A 20,565-nucleotide genomic window follows, 5' to 3' on the forward strand; every position below is an offset into this window, starting at 1 on the left:
GTACGCCCACGCTCCGCCATACGACACATGTTCAACGTCACACCGCCTCCAGCCCAGCCACAGGCCCCGTCGCGTGGTGCGAAGCAGCCGTAGGCACACGCGTTGCAGCAAACGCCCCGACGCAGCCGTCTCAGTGCAGCCCCTGCCTCGCGCTCTGCCCACACTCCCCGCCTCGCAGGGTGCCCCGGCGCCGCGCCCTCCGCGACCTGGCCGCCCACATCAGCAGCGAGGACTCGCTATAACTTCCCCACGTAGCGGGTGACGGACGCGGTCACCGCCAGATGTGGCTCTGCACTCGCAGGGATGGAGGGGACGGGGGGGGGGTGAGGGAACTGCCTGGCCTCATAAGACAGAGTCGGAGGCAGTGGACCTTGAGACGACGCTGAGGTGTCGCCTGCCATCGAGGCCCACCAGCATCATGATACCAATAAAAGACAGCGACGATGACCTGCTTCGTTGATGAGGAAGTAACAGACGCATCGCGTCACCAACGAAGAGAAAGAAAGAACGCAGAAGAATGGGAAGAAGGAAAGGTGAGAGTAGGGGTTGCGGGCGGAGTTCCCTATACAGTAACGTTCAGCACCTCTACCCACCTCTGCACGCAGGCAGCGAAAAGAAGAAGTCGAAGCGGCATCAGCGGTGGTAGGGATAAGGCGGCAGGAAGATGTGCACAAGAGTAGTGCCCTCGTGAGATCAGTGCCGTTGCTCCTCCTCCCATGACTTCCATGAGCACATAAATGAAAGGCAACAAATCTCTCAAATCGCAGTCAACGGAGGAGGAGAGGCGTTCCTAAGAGTGCCGCGCGAGCGAGGTGCTCTATAGAACCCAGAAAACTTCGTTGCGAGGCACGCACGCAGAATGAATCATGGAGAAGAGAAAAGGAAATGCGACGATAAAGCAATCAGATCGTGCAGCGCCGCTAGCACAACGCCTTCCTTTAGAAGAAGCTATTGGCTAATAGTCGGTTTCTTCGGATCGGGCGCAGGCGCCCGTGCGCCGCTCGTAGTTTCTGCAGAACCGCTGTCGGAGGTCGCAGAGCATGACATGGAGCCCTTGCTATCTACTATCGTCTTCACTGCCTTGGGTACAGAGAGCATGGCAACGCTTATCCTCTCCGCCGTGCGGAGTGCACGTGCGTTAATGTCAGCGGAGCTCAATCGGCCTCCATGCCGACTAGGGCCGTTGCTGCATACGCTACCGGCCCCATCGGAGCGCTGTAGGCGCATCATGGTTCGCCGTACACTGGCAATGATGTGTGCGTCGTCTCTACCGCTGTCCTCATCGCGGCCGGATCGATGCAGCCCAGAGCTGCTGGGACGGTGTGGCAGTCCCACATCAAAGCTGGGTCGTCGCTCCGAGAGGAGCCCGTCTTGCTCGCTCTTCCGGCGACGACTGACGCGACGAAGCCCGGATGAGACCGAGTCCTGCCAGGGCAGGCTAACAGGGCACTGAGGTGTCCACAGGCCGCCGGCTCCGCTGGTGTTCGCACTCGGTCTCAGAAGAATGCTCTTCGGTGACTGGGAGGCACGGGAGGTGGCAGTGAGCAGTGGAGCTGCCGGCGGCATCTCCCCGCTTCCGCCGTTTCCATAGAAGACACCGGATTGGTCACTGTTCTCACTGAAGCAGAAGTATGCCAGGTCATTGAAGACGCCGTTGTGATGTGACGGACTCGAAGGTGGACCCTCGACGGACGGCCACGGAGAGGGCGTTTCGCGAGACACCGACGCCGCTGTGGGCGCCGGACTGCAAAATTTCGGGTCCGTTTTCTTCTTTGGAGATCCACCATCTGCCCCGCCATTTCCTGCGATCAGCGAGCGTGGTACTCGTTGGCGGTTGCCCTGAGCAGTGGGGGTGCCCGCCGATGTCCTTGCGCCGTCTGAGGTCTCCTTCAGCCTATCCTGGTCTCCTTGGTGGCTCACTTCGTTCGATCCCGTCCCCTGCGGCTCGGCAGCCTTCCCATCGCTGCCCAAGAAACAGACACTGCCACGGCTAGGCACAAGCGTCGTCTGCGGCCCTGAACTCTGCGACGAGCTCCAGTGTTCGGTGCTCGGAGGGCGATTCTGTGTCAGCGGCGATCTGCTGTTGGTCCAGCCGCTGCTGGGTCGCAAGATACTACTTAGCTGCAGCGCATCAGCTGGGCCGCTGATACTACGAGTGTGGTTCGCCACACCATTGGCGATGGTGTGCATATCCGTGACACTGAGAGAACCCGGCTTGCCTGCACGAGTATCCCGCAGAGATAAGGGGCTCGTGTTGCTGCTGTGCGCCGCTGATGGGCAGTTAAGCGTGCGACTCACGACGTCCGACCCACGTTGGAAGCTCGAATCAAAGATGGAATCTGTTGCCAGGGTCCTCGTCCTGGGTGAGGTACCGCGGTGCGCGGAGTCGTCCCTGCCAACAAACGCGCGCGTCCCGGGAGCCCATCCCGGGTTGCCGCAGCCCTCAATTATAGTGCTTCTCGATAAGCTAGAGCAACGCCCATTTAACTCTCTCTCATGTACGGGAGAGGGGTCGGGAGGTGCAGGCGGACAGGTGCTTTTCGTGTCGTGCGGCTCCACCAGCAGCGGTATCTTGGGCGCAGAGGCAGAGGCGGGAGCCTCCGTCGGCACCGCCTCTAGCTTTTCCAGCTGCTCTGCATGCAGTGCAGTCGTCGACTTCGGATGGCATAAGCAAAACCCCATCGTTACGGGGGTAGAGGTGAACTATGGCAAAGGGAAAGCAGAAAAAAAAAGAGACAGAGTCACGTGCGAAGCACGGCACGGCTGGCAACGCAGATGAGCTGATGCGCAGGTGTCCTGTGACCCTCACGGGGGGGGGGGGTGGCACCTGTGGGTCTGGTGCGAACCTCAAAGAAAAAGGGGATTAGCGAGCGCCCATACCAGGAGGTAACGGTACTTGTGAAAGGGCAAGAAGAACCTTAACGGAGAGATATAACACGCACGAAAAAGAAAAGAATGATCTCAGCCGCAGTGCAAGGGGGAGGGCAAGGAGACAGGGACAGCACGACGTAGTGCGTTGAAACAGCGGGCCGATTCTTCAGCTTCGAAAGACAAGCGAGGGAGTCGGCCGTTGAGGGGAGAAGCAGTTAAATCGTGCCGCTTGCGTATGTTCTCGCCCTTTTCGTTTTTGTTTAGGTGTCGGCTTTCGAGCCGGCTAATGCCTCGTGCCCTCCTCCACCCTGGTTATCTGCGCGCAAGATGAGTGGTCGTTTGTGCTGTCGGCGAGAGGGTGCAAGGGTGGGGTGGGGGTGGGTGGGTGGCAGCTTCTCACATGTCAGCAGCATGCAACAGCGAATCTACGCCCCCAAATACACGCCACAGAAAAAGAGGAGCTTCGTTGCGGCTGCGAGTCCCTCACATGGTGATGGTGCTCGTCCAAGGGGTGCCTCCCACAGAACGAAGCAGGCAGCGGGCACAGGCAATACCCACTGCACTACGTGCGCTCGCCAATCAAATCCCCGCGGCACCACGAAAAGATGGGGCCGCACACACACGCACACGGCGCCAAGACAAATAAAAAGCACAGAAAAGAAACCGCGACCTCCCGCGAGGGTGCCCCGGCGTCAACACGAGGGGAGACGGCTGCACCGGTGGTTATAAGATGCTAAGTGTCAGGGGTGGCAGCTTCGATTTAACAGCAAAAAAAAAAACGGAAAGGGCACAACCACCTTCCACAGACGAATGCAGGATGATGTCGGTGAGCTACTGCGTGTATGCGGGCGTGGTTGGGTCGCTGCACGTAAGTGTCATGGCACGCTTTTTTTTTTGGGGGGGGGGGGTAGCGCGTTTGTGGAAGTCGACATCACAGCGAAAGAATGTGAGGAAGGGAGGGAGGGAGAGGGCGAAAAGGAAGGAAGAAGGAAGGGCAGTAGATGCGAGGGGAAGCGGAAAAAGGGGGGGCATCCCCAGCACAGGAAGCTTGCTTTCATTGTGACGGCTCGCTGGTGAGCAGTGAACGAGGAGCCAGATTCAGTCAGCAGAATCCTCTATGTCTGTGCGCTTATACGCCAGTGACGCCACGTGTCTATGAGCGTCAAACCCAGCCTGGGGGTCTTCTGCCATGCTCCTTGTGTGTGTGTGTGTGTGTGTGTGCGTGAGCAGGGCGCTGCCCCATCGACAGCCGTCGATTTCACGGCTTTTCATCGAAGAGAACGACGGGGCAAAAATAATGGCTCTTTCGTAAAAGCCGGAGACGAAATCCGCCAGGTCGTTAGCGGAGAGCGAAACGCACGTGAGATGGTTCTGCCTGGAGGGAAGGGGAAGGGGAAGAGGAAGAGGAAGGCACTCCAAACATCTCAACTTCGCAAGATACGGGACGAGAGTTCTTGAGTACCGAAGAGAGAAGTAAGCAAGTCCGGGGCTGGACGGAGGGAAGGGAGAGCAGTCGGCAGACGTGCACGCATCTCCGGCACCGGCCTCTCGACACACACGAGAAAAAGGCAGGGACTCACAAGCGCAGACAATCATACGCTCCAAAGTAAAATTTGGACGGAAAAAAAAAAGCAGCGACACACCTCTGTTGAGGCAGAGACAGGTAGCTTGCCCCTTCCCCCATATCATCCACCCACCACCACCATCACCGCCGTCAACACCATCAACAAGGAAAAAGAAAACGACAGTGCACGTTGACCTTGTGCTATTGGCAGTCCAATCGTTCCGTAAGGAGCCCAGAGAGGCGCATAAAAAAAAAGAAAGCTGTCGCGCTATATATGAGGGAGGAAGAGCACAGCGAAAAGAATACATATGTATGCATATCTATACATGTATATGGGGACGTATACACACACAGTGAAGGGCGGCGAAGCCAGAGAATGCGATCTAAAAACAACGTGAGAGAGAGCCTACCAGAGGGGAGCAGAGAGGCCACCCACACACACTCAGGAATGCAGATAAAGAGGGGGTGGGTGGGCTGTCCAACATGATGGCCATACTGCCGCCGCCACGGTGTGTCTCTCGCGCACGGCTGATGATTGAGCCGCTAAACGGTTATTCAGTACGTATTTAGAAACGGAAAGCACACAAAGGCAGACACGCACCGGCGGCTGATCCGCACGCACATATTGGCACGGAGAAGTTGAACAGAAGGGCAGACGCTGTTGCAGCGCTTGTGTGGTCTCACCTCGAAACGGCGTGTGCGCACCTGACAGCGAGAGCCTTTCACATCCTCGTTGGGTTGTCTACGGCACAGGCAAAACACCGCATCCTCTCACACGTCAACCGCCCTCTGCGCCCAGAGCACTCTCCCAGGGAGCTACGTATCTGAAACCTCAGCCTGCGGCATTGACGGCAACACGCATCACCACACCTTCTGTGAGCGTTCCACACAGCCCCACGGGCGCTCCCCCTTCGTTTACTTGTTCACCCGGTGACCACTCTTACCACCAGGGCCCAAAATCAAAGTCTGGATGCTGAGCGTCTCCGCAAAGAGCCCGCTCTCCGCACAGCCGCCGGCCTTGCAGATGGCGTGGCCATTCATCATCTCGCGCAGCATCATTGTGAACGGATGCTTCTCATTGGCGCGGTACGCCGGCACAGCCCAGTCGTGGATTTCAATCGAAGCATCCGCGTACCCCTCGCACATCGCAGACAGGATCACCGTAGTAATATACCCCTTCACTTCAGCCCCTACGTGTTTCTGCGTTGGGGTTTTGGTGATACACATGTTGAGGACGAACTCGAACTCAACGGGTAAAGTCGGCTCAGCATTGCAACCCGTGATCGTGGCAACGGGCATGCATGATAATAGGCATCGGTAGTTGAGGTTGTGCGTGTCACTCCTCTTGATGCGCACCGAGATCTGGCGCATCGTCGTGATGGTCGGCACATTGCACTCGAACCCGTTGCAGCTCGTGCTCATCAGCACCGTCGACGAGTGAAGCACCTTGCAGTGCACAGCCGCCTTCTAAGACTTGATCTTGGTTCATGTCGAGAAATCGACGCAGCCATCTCCGACGAGGAAGCCGTTCGCCTCGAAGCCATACTACCTCAGGTAGTTGGCCAAGCACAAAACACCCGCACAGTCACCGTTCATCATCCAACAAGAAGGTGAAGTGCACCGGCTTCGTATGCCTCATCGTCGTGAGCCTCGGCATCGGCGCCACGCAGAGAGCAGCAAAGCCTCTCATATCGCAAGTTCCGCGGCCAAACAACTTGCCACCCTCCTCGATAAGAACGAACGGGTCGCTGCCCCGCTCGTGCCCGTCTACCGACAGCACACCCGCGTAGCCGAAGAGCACAGCACTGCTTTCCGTGGGGCTGTCCTTGCCGGGCACTGTGGCACAGAGATGACATGGTCACTCTCAGGGTTGTAGATGTGCGTAGAGTCGATTCCGGGCGTCTTCAGGTACCCCTTGATATAATCAAGCATCTCCACGTTCAGATTCACGTTGACGGTATCGAAGGCGACCAACTTGGCCAGCCAGGATTTGTGGTCAGTTGAGTATGCCATCGTGACCACGCGACACGCCTTCCGAAAACTGCGAGTAAAGGAGAGTGACGAAGGGAGGGGGAGCTTGGCTGGCAAACAGGGAGCATGAGAGAATCAGCGGTGGGACGGTGATGCGGGTGTTGATCTGTGGCGCTGTTGATGGAGAACAGAAAGCAAGAGTTGGAGGCAGTGATGAGAAGGGAGGAGCACAAAATGGACGGTGTGCGTGTGTGTGTGTGCGTGTGCCCGCGTGAGTCATTACGTGGTGCCCAGGAAAGAGATGGACACCCACGAGTGCAGAGGACTCAATAGGAAAGTGACAGTGCCGCACACCACATGCGTCGGCCTCTCTCCACGGAAGTGGTATGCTGGCTGATACGGCTGGCATTGTCTTTGATCGAGCTGTCCTTCCATGCGCTCTACAGAACAAAAGGGGGCGAGGCTCACACGAATATTTCAACTCCATGACGACAAAATTTGCCGGCACCAGCTGCGACCCTCGCCGATACCAACGGGGTGCACACCCATAGGGCACCGCACAGAAGAGCATCGCAGATGGGGTGGCACACGTACCACCGCACAAGCGTGCCTGAGATGCACAGCAGCAGTAACAGCAACAGCAAACAACAACAAAAAAAAAAACTGACGTCAAGCACGCGGTCCACATGAACATCGATTGAGCACACGCCTCCGAACCTAGCGGGCAATGCCGGTGCGCGCAGTGAGCAAGATGGCGGAGGCAGCACGGCTACGCGATGAGGGGTGCCTGTTGGTGGTGGTGGTGTGTATGGGGAGGGGGGGTCCGATGAGCCCAAGAACGCAAGAAAATCAAAAATAGAGTGCAAATAAGAAAAGCGGAGTGAAGACGGCGTTCCGACTTGGCTCAGGAAGAGAAGTAGGGTCCTTCACGTGCACAAGAAAACGGGCCGAGGAGGTCGCGGAGGCACCACACGCAGTCGGCTGGCAGCGAGGCGCACATGCGCGCTCAGGTAGGGGTATTCACAAGCACAGGCACGCGCTGAGTGAGCCATAGGGAGCGACGCAAAGAGAAAAAGAGAGGACGTAAAGAGATCCGCCACCGCAGCCGAGAGACGCTTAGGAGAGACAGTGTGAGACGCAAGGAGGCAATGGCCGTGGATGAAGGGTTCCAGGAATAGGACAGGAGGAAAGGATATGCGGAGGGGATGCAAGGAAAGCGGATGACGAGAGAGAGGGGAAAAGAAGCAGCTAGAACGGAAAGACAAGGCAAGAATAGACTGCTGCTCAATGACCAACTTTACATGGGGGATTTGCTTGCCGCACAGGGTGCATGCGTGGCAGGCGCAGAGGAAACTCACAGTGGGGGGAGGAGAGACGGCCAAGACTCCTTGATGAGGTGGCGGTGCATACCAGTGCGTCACGACATGGATCCCAGGAAGATGCCAAAAAGAGAGCGACAACAGCAAGCCAGAGACCAGTTGAAAATTGAGAGGGCGCGAACGCATGCCTTATGTGCTGCAGCGGATGGTGGTGGCGTTGGCACATACAAGCATAGGTGCAGGCTTCTATGGAGCCGATCGCAAGCGAGAAGAGAGAGGGAGCACATGAGGAGCCACCGAAAGACACGAGTATGCACGCGGGACGGGGCGGGGAAGGAGAAAACAAAGGCGCCAGCGACAGCGTCCGAAGAAAAGGCGAGGAGGCACGAAGCAAACAAGTGAATGCAGAGAAGAGATGAAATCAAGATATCCAACGCCGATCTCAAAGGAAGGGAGGGTGCCGTATCAGCACGATGGGCAAAGAGCAGAGGGCGAAGAGGATGGGGTGTACCGCGGTGGTCGTGGCGGAGAGGGCAGGGGCGGAGATGAGGAAGCACAACAAAAAAACGGAAAGAAGGGGGGGGGGCAAAACGTGTACGGCACACAGCGCCGTTGAACGCAAAACACGACGACGACGGCGCACGGCAGAACGCGCTTCTATATATATATATATATATATGTATACAAGTACGAGACGGATAAACTGCCACACACGAGCGACGCCATCCAAACGAATAGAAAACAAGACATGTCGGCAGAGAAGGAATTCGAGCAACAGCACCAAGCAGGCAGGCGGGGGCGGGAACCTGGCACACGAGCACCGAAACAAGATTAGAGGAGACGTCACAAACCTGCTCCGGAAACAGTGCGTACATAATTGATCGCCGTTGAACAGGCCCTCGCGCGCGCCGTCGTAAACAACGCACAACTTGATAGACCGACTAAAAACAACTCTTGCACACACATCCATTCACCTGGCCATATACACGAGTCGGCAGCACTGCCACTGAATCACTGCTGCAAGCATTCATCAATATACCACACCGTCGCCTATTCTGCATCCTGCGGCTTGTCATTCGATTCACAGTGTTCACTGCGCGTCCAAACGTAGATAAGGCTTGTACGGCCCTCCTCCTCCACAGGTGCCGCGACGCTAGCACTCAAACCTCGCAAATGGGGCCGGATGCGCCATCGCGGCAGTCGCAGTGATGTCAGACAGTGATGCAGTGTGGCGCTGATCAGCTGCGGCTACTGCGACCGTTACAGGAGCAGTCGAGACAGAGGCAGAGCAGCTGTTCACGCGAGCTTCATCTCCCTCCACGTATGTCCAGCTTCCAAGACGCCACTGTGCGGCCTGATGCTCCACCGCAGCCTGCTCACACTAGGCGTATGGGTTGGAGCGCCGCGAGGCTTGCGAGAGGATCGTCTGCTTCGGCAAGAGGGACAACTGCTGTTGATATGGTTGCATCTGCGGTGACGGTGCTTGCTGCGAAGGGTACGGAAAGCTTGTAGAGCTACCGCCCCCGGCCGTTGCACGGGAAACTACCTGTCCGCCAGGCGCCAGAGAACGCAGCATCGCGCCGCCGCCGCCGCCCATGCCGTACGCAGGCTGTACGGGGTGATCGACAATGTACAGGGGGGGACACACCATCATTGCTGAAGAGTTCCCTGTCATCTGTGAGTGCGCCGATGGGTAGTACTGCGCATCGTACACTCCTTGTGGCGCTGGGAGCCGGGTGTTTGCGCGTTGCGTAGCTGTCGGGGGCACGCCAGGTGTGGCGGGGGCAGCGCGAGGCGCTAGCATAGGAGCGGCAGTGGTTTCGGGTAGTGGAAGTTTCGCAGCTGTTCCACCAGAAGCAGCTGAAGCAGCAGCAGCGGCGGGAACGGTGACGCCGGCAGCACGCGTGCCCCTGTCGTCATGTTTACCACTCTCGTCGGCGTCTGATTCGTCGAGACTGGATATCTCGGGGGACCTGCCCAGCGCCGTGAAGTACACAAGGTGGTGAAACCACTGAACGGCCGGCTGGTCCTTCATCGCTGCCACCGCAGCTGCCTGCTCTTCTTCTGCTGACTTGGCGCCACGGAGGCGACGAAGCACCTTCGATCGAACGAACTCCTTCGCTCTCGTGAAGGCAGCGGCAGTCCCTGTTTTCGGCGACAGCGATGGCGGTGCAGGCAGAGTGATCGGAATGATCGGGGTCTCGACGAGGCCGAGACCAGGGAGTACTCGCTGCTCGCGTGGGATGACCTTGCCCTCCTTGGTGATGGTAGGAATCATACACGCAGGCTGCGGACCGCGCAGCACCGGCAGCCGACCCGTCCACGGCACGATGCCGTTATGGACGTACGGGCGGTTGTTGAAGTTATTCACATGAGCTGGATCACCAGCGACGGGCGGCGGCGCGCGCTTAGGGCTGTGGGCAGAAGGAAGTGCGAGTGGGTTGGCGTTGCGATGATCGTGTGCAGAGAGCAAGCCGTCTTTGTGGAACTGATTGGAAAAACTCTTGACCTGCCTTTCAGGCTTTCCGTACTCGCTACTCCACTGTGAGGTTCCGTAGTTTTCCGACTTCATCTCCCGTGTCTCCGCCAAATTGTCGTCCTCCTCCTGGTCAGCTTGTGAACTTCGCCTGCAGCACAGCAGGGGGCAGGTCCGGACAAAGACCAGAAGCACAGCGCTGGCACCGAGAAGGATACCGAAAGCGATGCTTCCGATGATGACACCCGCCCATGCAGCAGCAGAGAAGGTGGTAGATGGTGAGCGAGAGGGAGCGGCCGTAGTCGTTGGTGCTTCTGTTGTCGTGGCCGTTGTCGTTGGGGCCTCTGTTGTCGTGGCCGTTGTCGTTGGTGCCTCTGTCGTCGTGGTCGTTGTCGTTGGGGCCTCTGTCGTCGTGGTCGTCGTCGTTGGTGCCTCTGTCGTCGTGGTCGTTGTCGTTGGTGCCTCTGTCGTCGTGGTCGTTGTGGTTGGGGCCTCTGTCGGCGTGGTCGTCGTCGTTGGTGCTTCTGTTGTCGTGGTCGTCGTCGTTGGGGCCTCCGTCGTGGTGGTCGTTGTGGTGGTTGTTGTGGTGGAGGTGGTGCTAGATGTCGACGGCGATGCCGAGTCAGATCGAGAAGAGGGCGCGGCGGCCCCAAACACCTCCCCGGCCACCTGCATGCGCACAGAAGGTAGACCGAGCATAGACCCCTTACCGATGGCATGCCTCCAACGCAGCCTCGACTGGTCAGACAACGCGGCAGTACCGTGCTCCACTGACGATGCAGGGACGCCGGCCACGATGCGTGCTTGCCCAGCTGCGCTACACAGGAGTAACAGTAGGAGCACCGCAGCGAGCGGAGCGCAGCTTATGAGCAGCATTGGCGTACGTGCGAATCCGGTGGAGGTGTGCGGATCCGTCATTGGCCCGATGGCATACACTTAGCTGCTGTCGCGTGGCTCCTTCTCCTCTGGACGGAGGGCGCACACCACTTTTTTTCTTAGGCGAGGCAGGAGGGAGGGAGGGGCGTGGTGGTCGTGGATGTATGCATAGACACCTTTGACGGACTCCAGGTTGAGCGAGAGAAGAAGATGCAAGACGATAGGCATGCGTGACAGTGGCAGAAACGTGGAATACAGAGAGAGAGAGCTGCACAAGTCCAGACGCAGGCACATCTGGGGTGCGGGAAGAGGGTGTCAATGCCGTTGCGACAGCGTCAGGAAGCAGCGAAGCGAGAGGTGCACCAGGCGGGAGTGAAGGAAGAGGAAAGGGTGTAGACGAAGAACACGAGAGAGCGGGCGAAGTTCAGGGGTGAGGCAACTGCAATGAGCGCTGACGCGCATGACGCACCCACCGGCAGCGCCCTGCATAGGTGCAGCCCGTTTCCATTGACGCCGTGTGCTGGAGCTGTCTACACGTCGCCAGGCAAACACCGTGGCGTCCGTGGAGACGAGCCGGCCCCCACTTCCGTAAAGAATATGCCACACATGCGCACAAAAGCAAATGCAGGAAGCCTACATGCTTGTTGGCGCAGCCTTCATGCTTTTCCGTTGTAGCGGAGCTCAAGCAGCACAGCCCTCACCTGTCCGCCACACACACAGACAGACAGGCACGCACACAGCCACGCACACAGCCACAAAGCCAGTCAAATCATCTAAGCAGTACTGATACTGCATTGCGCCGGGACGTCAGCGCTGCCACCACTGCCATCACCTCCTCAGTTTGTCGCTGGGCCGCTGTGCAGCCACTTATGCACAAATAGCGTAGCCGCGGAAGATCCAGCAACGATATGAAACTCGGCGGCTGGCGGCAGAAACTGATGTCGAGGAGATTCAAAGAGGGGGCGCGAGCCAATCCTTCCAACTGCTGAGCACCAGCGCCAGTGAGGGCGGAGTTCGCGCAGATCGACGCACTGGCCGAGAGGACCGACCTCGTCGAGGTGGACGCACTGAGCCAAGAGAAACCTCTCCAGAGAGCAGGAGCGACTCAGCCCAGATACGTGCAGCACACCGCTACCAGCGGCGTCGACCTCACGCAAGCATGGCGCCAAGTCTAGTGTCCCGAGATCAGCCAGCGGAGCGCACGCGCTCACATCCGCAACCTCGAGCGCAGTGCAGTGCTGCAAGGCCACAACGGAAGTGAGTGTGGTGCTGAAGGCGTGCAAGACAGTCAAACTCGACACCAGCGAACGTGCCTTCAACAGCGGCGCATCGCCGTACCGCATTCCCAAACGGGCAAGGCTGCGGCTTTCACGCAGCCCATCAAACACCCTCACGGTGATCTCTGAGATGAGCATGTCCCGCAGCATGGGAATCGCACCGCAAGCGCTAACGTCGGTCAAGTTCAAGCACCCGTACAGACACAGCGAGAGAGACGTGTGCGACTCTGCACCACGCCACTGAGGTCGAGGACGCAGCTCTGTGATGCGACGGTGTCCTTCAACGACGACGCAGTTTCCAGCGGCGACAGACTGTGGAGCTGAGAACAGCGGATGAGCTCGATCTTCTCCAGCGCCACCAACACCTCGATCCCGTCAAGCGACGAGAGGGTTGTTGTGTTGGAGAGATCCAGGAGCCGCAGGTGAGGCCGCACCGCGGTCAGCGAGAGTGAAAGAGCCACGCCGGCGGCGGCGGCAGGAAAGGCGGGGCGAAGACCACGGCCAGGGACTGCAGAGGCAGCCGACGGGATACCCCAGTGCGCTGCACGTCCTGCCGCCGTTGCCGCCTCACCAGCCGTCACCACAGACGCCAGAGTTGCCTTACCGCGGCAGCGCAAAACGCACATGCACCGAAGGGCCCAGCGCACACGGGCAATCTCGGTGCCCTTCGCCTCAGTGGCGTATGTTTGGTTCTCTGCCGTCCGCTGCGCATCAGCCGGACGCCGAAGCTCCGGTGACAGTATCCATTCCGTCACCATAAGCGGGTAGCCCTCGATGAGCAGCTCCACCAGCGCGTACCGGCGCAGGCGCCACAGCTGATCCACCAGCGGCACAAATTCGGCCGCGGTGTCCTGAAGTTGTGCATCTGCAGGATCCGCCGGTATCGACTCGTCGCCGCACCACCGTTGTTTCGTCCTACCCTGAGCACGCCGCCCACCGATAACTGGGCCTTGCGCCACAGTCTCACTACTGCTGCGCCATCCGCGCAAGTATGCCGCGCCGTGGCGGCCGGCAAAATCAGTCGCGGAGCAACCACCTCGAGGCAGAGAGGCACGCACAAGCTCTGGTAGTTGGCAGCGGAGGGCAAGCCAGACGGAACGAAAACGTCGATGTGGCCGTTCTTCACGCGCCCACTACTGACGGCCGAACCTGCCTCCTCGCCATCGTCTTCATTGGCTAAGTGGTAACTCGCTTCGAGTGCCGGGTCTGCCGGCGTGCTCGTTGCTGGTCGGCCGTACCACCGGGCAGCTTCGCACATGGCTGCAGTAACCCCCTCCAGCGATGACCCGCGCACCACGCGGCAGTAGTGCAGATGGCTGTCGTCCACGACAGATGCTGCGAGACCGCTGAGTGGATCGCTGCTGCAAGTAAAAGCAGGCGTTTTATGCGATGTCGAGGGCGCAACAGTACGGCGCAGCTGTGTTGCAGGCGTCGTCCTGAGGCCCGTCGCCGCGTCACCGTGCAGCGAAGTTGCCGCTCCAGGGAGTAAGAGAACTGCGACTTGCTCACCAGCGAGTCGCGCCCGCGGGCCCGCTGCTGCCACTATGAGCGGAAGAGGTGACCCTTCGACACGGTAGGAGAGTATTTCTTGGAGAGTAGACATGGCTGAGTACTTCGTTGTCATCACCTCTGCTGCTCCTTGGTGACCTCCGTCGTCACTGCCATCATTAGCCTCTGACACCTTTCCAGTCGTTCCAGGCGCGCTGTGGCTCCGCTCGCCTCTGGTTCGTGCGCTCGTCGTTGCCTTGCTCGACCAAATACCCGGCCTCATCGTTTCACCTTCGCGTAAGTCCTGTACCAATCGCGCAAACAGGGCTGCCGTCGCTGCCGTACACGACAACGCGTCGCTCGCCCCTCTCATCGAGGTTCAGTAGCTCGTCTTCGTTGTTCCCAAAAAGCCACACACCCAGCAAGGTCAGCGGGCGCAGGAGGCCATTGCACCAAGAGAGCAGCATGCTCCCGGGAGGAAGAGCAGCATAGCAGCCGCATCCGCAGGCGAGGAAACGAACACCGCTGATGAATCAGCCGATGTGCACTGCACGCAAGTGTGCAGGCACGGCGGGGCAGCGCTCGCACGGTGCATGTTTGTGGAGGTCTGAAAAAGTCCCCCCCCCTTACAACAAAACGGTGCGTGCAAGCGGTAGGGGGTGCGATGTGCGGTTTGGGCTTCAAGAGAGGGAGAGAGAGGGGTCGAACAAAAACTGCAAAAAAAAAGACCGCATGGGGAACGGAGGCGGAGACACACAAGAGGTTGACGCAACTCGGCGCGGACAGCGGCAAGCATGCCGTGCGCTCAGGCATTGGCCACAGAGAGCGCGGAAAGCATACTGGCGGGCACGCTGCAGTGCACGTGTCTGGCATCGTGTTCTGTGTGCATGTGTAGTGACGCAAACGTGAAAGGGGGCGCGAGCAGTGATAGCACCACATCTGAGTTACTCCAAGTCGCCCCACCTTCGCCCCCTCTCCGCGTGGCACCTTCACTGAGCAGGGCGGCGCCGCATGCCACCACCCTGTGCGTTGCGGCCCCTCCCCCGCCTGTGGTCTGAAAAGCACGATGTTACTGAGTGTGCGGTGGCGCTCTCTGGATCCCTCTTTTATATATCGCTTGTTATTCTTCGTTTTTGAGTGTGTTGCCCATGTACACACAACACAGAAGGGGTGGCTGTACAACACGTTAGGGGGGGGGGACATTCCGCACGCACACACACACACCACAAACAATGTGGCAAGCGCGCGAGGCCGAGAGAAACAGCAAAGAAAAGGAACGGCATGGGCATCATTAGCTATTCCAGTCACGTATGTAGAGTAGGACAGGCGAAGCATGGTGATACGTCAGACGAAGGCCGTGAAGAAGAAGGATGTGAGCTCTCACAGCGACAGTGGGCAGAGAGAGTGTGTGGCGGGGAGGAGACTTGACGTAAGCTCCGAAATGACAGAAACGGACGAGGGCGAAGCCGAAAATACGCAGTCGTAGCTTGCTGGGAGTTCCATCGCATGTTAGGATACCCCCTAGCCAGCGATATCATATGTGCAGGGGTATGCAGCAGTCGCTTCTCTCCGCAGTGCTGACTTGACGGTACAGCCCTCCTCCGGTCAGGTCGTCCGTGAGCGTGGCCAGTCGACTGCACGCGCAACACAGCTGCATTGGCGTGCACTCTGGCAGAGGGAAGGGCAGCTCCGTGGCGTGTCGTCTTCCCGCGTGGCAAGCTTTCACCCCTGTGGGCACCTCATTGTCTTGTCCCTCTATCAGCCACTCGACGGGCAGCCCTGCCTTCAGAGCTCTTTGAGGGTTCTCGCGGATGGTGCTGCCCCTCGGCGCGGAGAGGGCTGCCAGGATCTTCGTCCCGTTAGTGCCTCTTCTGCCTAGTCCGCCCTTCACCCCTGAAGCCGTGCAAGACGGCGTCTGAATTCGCCTGCTGCCGGACTCGGTGCACCCAACATGCTTGACGGTGGCGGTCTCTGTCGGGGTGGTGACTGGTGAAGCGATGAGCCGAAACACTCGTTCCGTTGAGCTGGCGCGTCGTCTGCAGAAAGAGAGGGGAGGAGAGAGTGCAGCGAGCGAGAGGGGCGTGTGTGTGCATTGCAGCTGCCACGCTGTGCATCAGAGGACAGGATAGACGCCAGAGGCCATGCAGGCAAGGAGGTGGTGGGTCGTTGGATCACGAGGCCGCGCACATCGCGGCCCTGCCCCTGGGCCCTCAGGAGACGGCAATGTCGCCTTTTCTCGACGGCTGCCACTTGCCAATCTCTACAACCACAGCAGCGTGCGAGCGACCTCTGACTTCTCGCTCTCCCCCCCCCGCGGAGATGGAAACAAAACGGGAGAAGTAGGGGCGAAGGGTTCTGGCCGCCTGCCCGCAACAACATTTTTATCAATGAGGTGCGCACAGTTGTCTACGCGTTTGCGTGCGACTTCCTCTTGCAGATGTCGATGGCGCCGACTGTTGGGATGCGAAAAATGTGCGAGGAACAAAGGAAATGGAGGCGACATACACAGAGAAAGCGAGGCACCGCGCGCATACCGAGAGGGCATCACAACACCCTGACGTACGCTGGCAGGCGATACCTGAGAGGAACGTACGCAGACGAGCACATCGAAGTCGACGTCCCATCACGCGTTCCATTCGGAGCCACGAGGCGGTAACGTGCTGCTCTCAGATTTGACTGCTCTCACCAAGGCTTAGGCAGGCCTCCACCGCCTGCGGGTTTCTCGAAAGCTGAGTGAGGACCTCGTGGGGATAAGCGCGATACCACACCTCCAGCGCGTCCTCCCACCCTAACAACGAGAAGAAGAGTTCGCAGTGGCGCGCCTGAACTGCGCAAAAGGGGCTTAGCGCGTCGAGGCGCTGCTGCCCATTTTGGGGCCGCAACGATGACGCGGTAGAGGCCGACGTGGCGCTCGGCAGTGCACCCTCCTGCCGTTGATGTCGCTGATCCTTCCGCGCAGCCGCCGCGGTCTGCGCCTCTAGTAGGTAACGAGTGGTCTCGAGGGCCACCTGCCGCGGGACAGTGTGGCCGTAAGAGCTGGCGCGTGACTGTGCAGCGGCACACAAGTGGTACAGGAGCGAGAGGGTGCCCGGGCGTACTGTCTGCAGGCCACACAGCTCACATTGCAGCCGCACCAACATCGCGCCAGCTCTGCTGACTTCAGCGCTGATGTCGATGTCAGAGCCTATTGCCCCCTTAGCAACCGTCAAAGAGGCCTGGTCATGCTCGGCAACACGGCAGCAGAGCTTCAGAAGGCCGTGCAGCAGCACCGGCTCCACGGAATAGCGTGCCCCCGCGTCTTTGAGAGCACCCAAAACGAGCCGAACCAAGTGAAGCGCCACCGCGCAGCGCTCCGCGCATGCGCCATCACGGTCGACGCAGTCATGTCGTGATTGTTTCTCTCCAACACTCACATCAGTGGAGGGTAGACCTGAGCGCGGCAGCGGTGGAAGAAGGCGGTCCAGCTGGTTTGGCAAAAGCATGTGCGTCGGCGGCAGGCATCCGTAGCGCATAATAGCGCGCTCCAGCAGTTGGCATAGCTGCTGGACCCGCTTCGCAGAATTGCGCGGAGCAGCTTCGCCTTGTTCCGCGACCGTTGCAGGAGTGAATGCATCCATTTGCATCCGTTGGCTTACCCGATCGCGCGAGTCGGGGGTCCTCGGCACCGCAGCATCCAAAAGAGAAACGACTGCCTCGAAGGTGGCACCGTAATAAGCCTCCCTCGCCACCGCATCCGCGGCTGCATGGCCAGGCTCGTTCTCTACAAAAGACCCCTCCTCGCTACGTGCCCGTGTGTCGGTGCAAGGTGCAGAGAAGTGCGCTGCAAGAGATGCAAGGTAGCGCCGCGTCCATACCCATCGCTGTGTGTAGCACAGACCTGCCTCTGGGGAAGAGGAAGTGGACGACATGGACGGTGCCGACGGCGAAGTCAGACACTTGATGGCGCGCACTACCTCGCAGTGCACGGCTACGGGGTACGCCAGGAGCCACGAGTGGAGAGGGGCCGCCAAGCTTGCAGCGGCGACGGAGGCTGTTGGCGGTGGAGGTACGCAGAGAAACAGAGAGGACAGCAAACTTCCAGAGCCGTCTTGCCGCGCCGCATCAGTGGTGGTCATCTGAGGGTGCATGCGTCGCTGCATCAACAGCCACACCACTGTGAGGGCACGTCCGCTCGGGTGCTGGAAGAAGGCGGCGCTGCCCGCCCACCAGGGGGGCGCAGAAGAGTTGGCGGTTTCACAGGACGTCCCATGAACGCCATCATCACCGTGATCCTCCCCCTGGGTCCTTCTTACACGCGTGCTCTCGTGCAGTAAGTGGAACAGCGTCGACCCCTCGACTGTCAGCCTCTCCTCTTCCCTTTCCAGCAGCACGCTCCGCAGGGTTGGGTATTGTGCAACCTCCAGCAGTGCCGCAGAGAGTGAGACGACAGCTCCCGCGCCGAGACTCTTCTCTGCCACCTCCATGTCTAGAGACTCTAACGCCAGCTTCTCCGCTGCTTGGAGTTGTCCCTGAGTGCGGAGGAGTTCCACAGCGGCAGCCAACGTCAGCGAACGTGGCGTCGGCGGCGAGGACATCGTGGTCCGCTGAACCACCGATGAAGGTGATGCAGCGCGGCGGCCTGTGGCGCGTGTGCTCGCAGCAGCTCTTTCATCTGGACACGTCTCTAAAACACCGTAATGCCGAAGGAGCCGCAGAGCCACATGCCAGGGGAGCTGTGGGTGACGCAGCAGGAACGACAGCGCCGCCAGTGTCGGTGTACGGCGCGGTGAACGAGGAGGGCCGCTGTGCCCTTCGTTCCCTTGTTCAGGCGAGCGAGACACCTTCGCACTCGCGTCGCCACAGGGAAGCGCACCGTAGTTGAAAGCGAGGAGTTCAAGGCAGTAGCGCCAGAAGTGCTCGCGGGTCCCAAGCGCCGCGGGAGAGAGAACGCGATGTTCCGCCTCTCTCAGCGCCAAAGTCTTCGATAAAACGCACTCCACCTCTCGGTCATTCAGCATCAGCTGCATCAAGTTCACTTCAGCCGCGCAAGGAGGGTGACGGGCGCCTTCGCCCTCTCGCTGGGCGCCGGCGCGTAGCTTCCCTGTTGCACTGCGGTGCCGATTCAGCGCCGCCACGACTGCGGTCACCGAGTCGATGGTGGCCTCGTGAAGAAAGCCGAGCCGTGCCTCTCCGATCTCTCTCCGAGAAAGGGCAAGCGGTTTCCTAATAGTGGGCTCCGCAGATGCGTGGGGCCCTGGAGCGCCCCCGCTTCGAGGATCGGGGCTTAACGTGCGGGCCGGCTTGGAGCGCATGGCTTCCTCGAACAGCAGCAGTGCCTCTTCCCACTTATGCTTCGAGATCAGACCCCGAATGAGCTTAAAGATGTCCAGCAGAGATCCGCTCCGGGCGAGGCCCAGCACCGTCAAGCGGTCCTTCTCCGAGGGGAGCGCCTGCAGAGCGGAGAGGAAGTGGCCGCTCAGTCGCACTAGAGGGGGAGAGGAAGAGGAAGCGGCGCCAGTCATACCGGTGGAGAGGGTAGATGTGGTGCCGATGCCCGGCTGCAGCTGCCGCATCATCGCGGCGAGAGTGCTCGCAGGGGCGCCAGGAGAGTTTTGTGCCGCGGCCATCGCCATCGAGAGCGTGGTCCCCCACTGCCGCGACGACCAGTCGTCCCCATGCAGGGGCAGCCGCTGCTGCTGCTCGCGTTGGTGCCGTTGCGCGTGGAGCAACTTCACGCACAGCTCATACACCTGCAGTACCGCCGCCCATTGTCCGGCACGGCCCAGCTGCTGCACCAAGTATGATGTCGTTATGGGACCTGGCAAGTCACGCTGATAGAGGGTGTGATAGTAAAAGTGGAGCCCTCTCTCCCACTCATCGGCCTGCAGAAAAGTCGTAAGGGTCATGTGGCGCAGTGCCTTCAGGAAGGCGGAGTGGACCGCTGTATCTGCCGTGCTCCTCGGCGGTGACGGAGACGCTACTGTTTTGGTGGATAAAGGTTGGCCGTTGCTGGATGGGGTGTGCACCTCTGTGGCGCAGAGGTGGTAGAGACACAGCGCATCCTGCCACGCTTGTTGCGACGGCGGGGCGAGGCTGATGTGGTGCAGCAGCTGTGCTGCAGCAGGAGGGCTGAGAGAGGTCGGGAACACATGCAGTCGCGCGCGTGGCTGTCTCTCCCGCCATTGATGGAGGAGCCGCAGCGTCAGCGCCCAGCCGGCTGGCGGAAATACACCATACCGCAAAAGATGCTCCGTCGCTTGCACCACCGAGTCAGGTTCGGGTGTAGGTATGCTTATTGGCAGTCCTGCTTCCTGGTGCCCCTTCGACAGGGAGGTGCCCGGCATCGTGTCCACTAGACAGGCAAGCTCCACAAGCTGTAGCGCTGCGGTCCATTCGTGTGACACACGAGGCGGGTCCCTGCAAAACCGGCGGTATACATTTGCCTTCGCGGCTACGCCTTGCCCCCCACGGGGAGATGCCCGGTAGATGAATGACCACAGGCCCCGTGGAAACCACCGAAGGAGGTACCGCTGCAGCTGGGCCGAGGAGGCATGTCGTGACTGCCGTCCCTGCCGTGCCTCAGCCAATACACGCGCAAGCGACGCGCGGGATGGGCTGGCCGAGGACCGCGACGACATGCATCCTGGCGACGCGTACCGGCAAGATAATATGCAGAGGGTAGAGAAGTGCAAACGAGGCAGTGCCGTGATCAGCACCGCGCAAGGAGAAAAAACGCGGGCAACA

General features: G+C 59.7%; 4 protein-coding genes and 1 pseudogene across 4 annotated transcripts, besides 1 other annotated feature; all 5 read right to left on the reverse strand.

Annotated features, from left to right (window-relative positions):
* Positions 1-948: 948 nt before the first annotated feature.
* LDBPK_312730 (hypothetical protein, unknown function) lies at positions 949-2,682 on the reverse strand (the record flags this gene model as incomplete). Its single annotated transcript, XM_003863312.1, has 1 exon — positions 949-2,682. One exon carries the CDS (start codon positions 2,680-2,682, stop codon positions 949-951), a length of 1,734 nt encoding a protein of 577 aa, XP_003863360.1.
* Positions 2,683-6,202: 3,520 nt separating this feature from the next.
* Positions 6,203-6,448, reverse strand: LDBPK_312740 (annotated as a pseudogene).
* Positions 6,203-6,448: a sequence feature.
* A 2,658-nt stretch (positions 6,449-9,106) lies between these two features.
* LDBPK_312750 (hypothetical protein, unknown function) lies at positions 9,107-11,119 on the reverse strand (the record flags this gene model as incomplete). The annotated part of the gene is made up of 1 exon (XM_003863313.1): positions 9,107-11,119. The coding sequence occupies one exon, from the start codon at positions 11,117-11,119 to the stop codon at positions 9,107-9,109; it is 2,013 nt and encodes a 670-aa protein (XP_003863361.1).
* Positions 11,120-12,539: 1,420 nt separating this feature from the next.
* On the reverse strand, positions 12,540-13,112 carry LDBPK_312760 (hypothetical protein, unknown function; the record flags this gene model as incomplete). Its single annotated transcript, XM_003863314.1, has 1 exon — positions 12,540-13,112. One exon carries the CDS (start codon positions 13,110-13,112, stop codon positions 12,540-12,542), a length of 573 nt encoding a protein of 190 aa, XP_003863362.1.
* A 3,396-nt stretch (positions 13,113-16,508) lies between these two features.
* Positions 16,509-20,459, reverse strand: LDBPK_312770 (hypothetical protein, conserved; the record flags this gene model as incomplete). The annotated part of the gene is made up of 1 exon (XM_003863315.1): positions 16,509-20,459. The coding sequence occupies one exon, from the start codon at positions 20,457-20,459 to the stop codon at positions 16,509-16,511; it is 3,951 nt and encodes a 1,316-aa protein (XP_003863363.1).
* Positions 20,460-20,565: the final 106 nt, after the last annotated feature.

This window comes from Leishmania donovani, chromosome 31 (genome assembly GCF_000227135.1).
Source record: "Leishmania donovani BPK282A1 complete genome, chromosome 31".
In the NCBI taxonomy this organism is placed as follows: domain Eukaryota; phylum Euglenozoa; class Kinetoplastea; order Trypanosomatida; family Trypanosomatidae; genus Leishmania; species Leishmania donovani.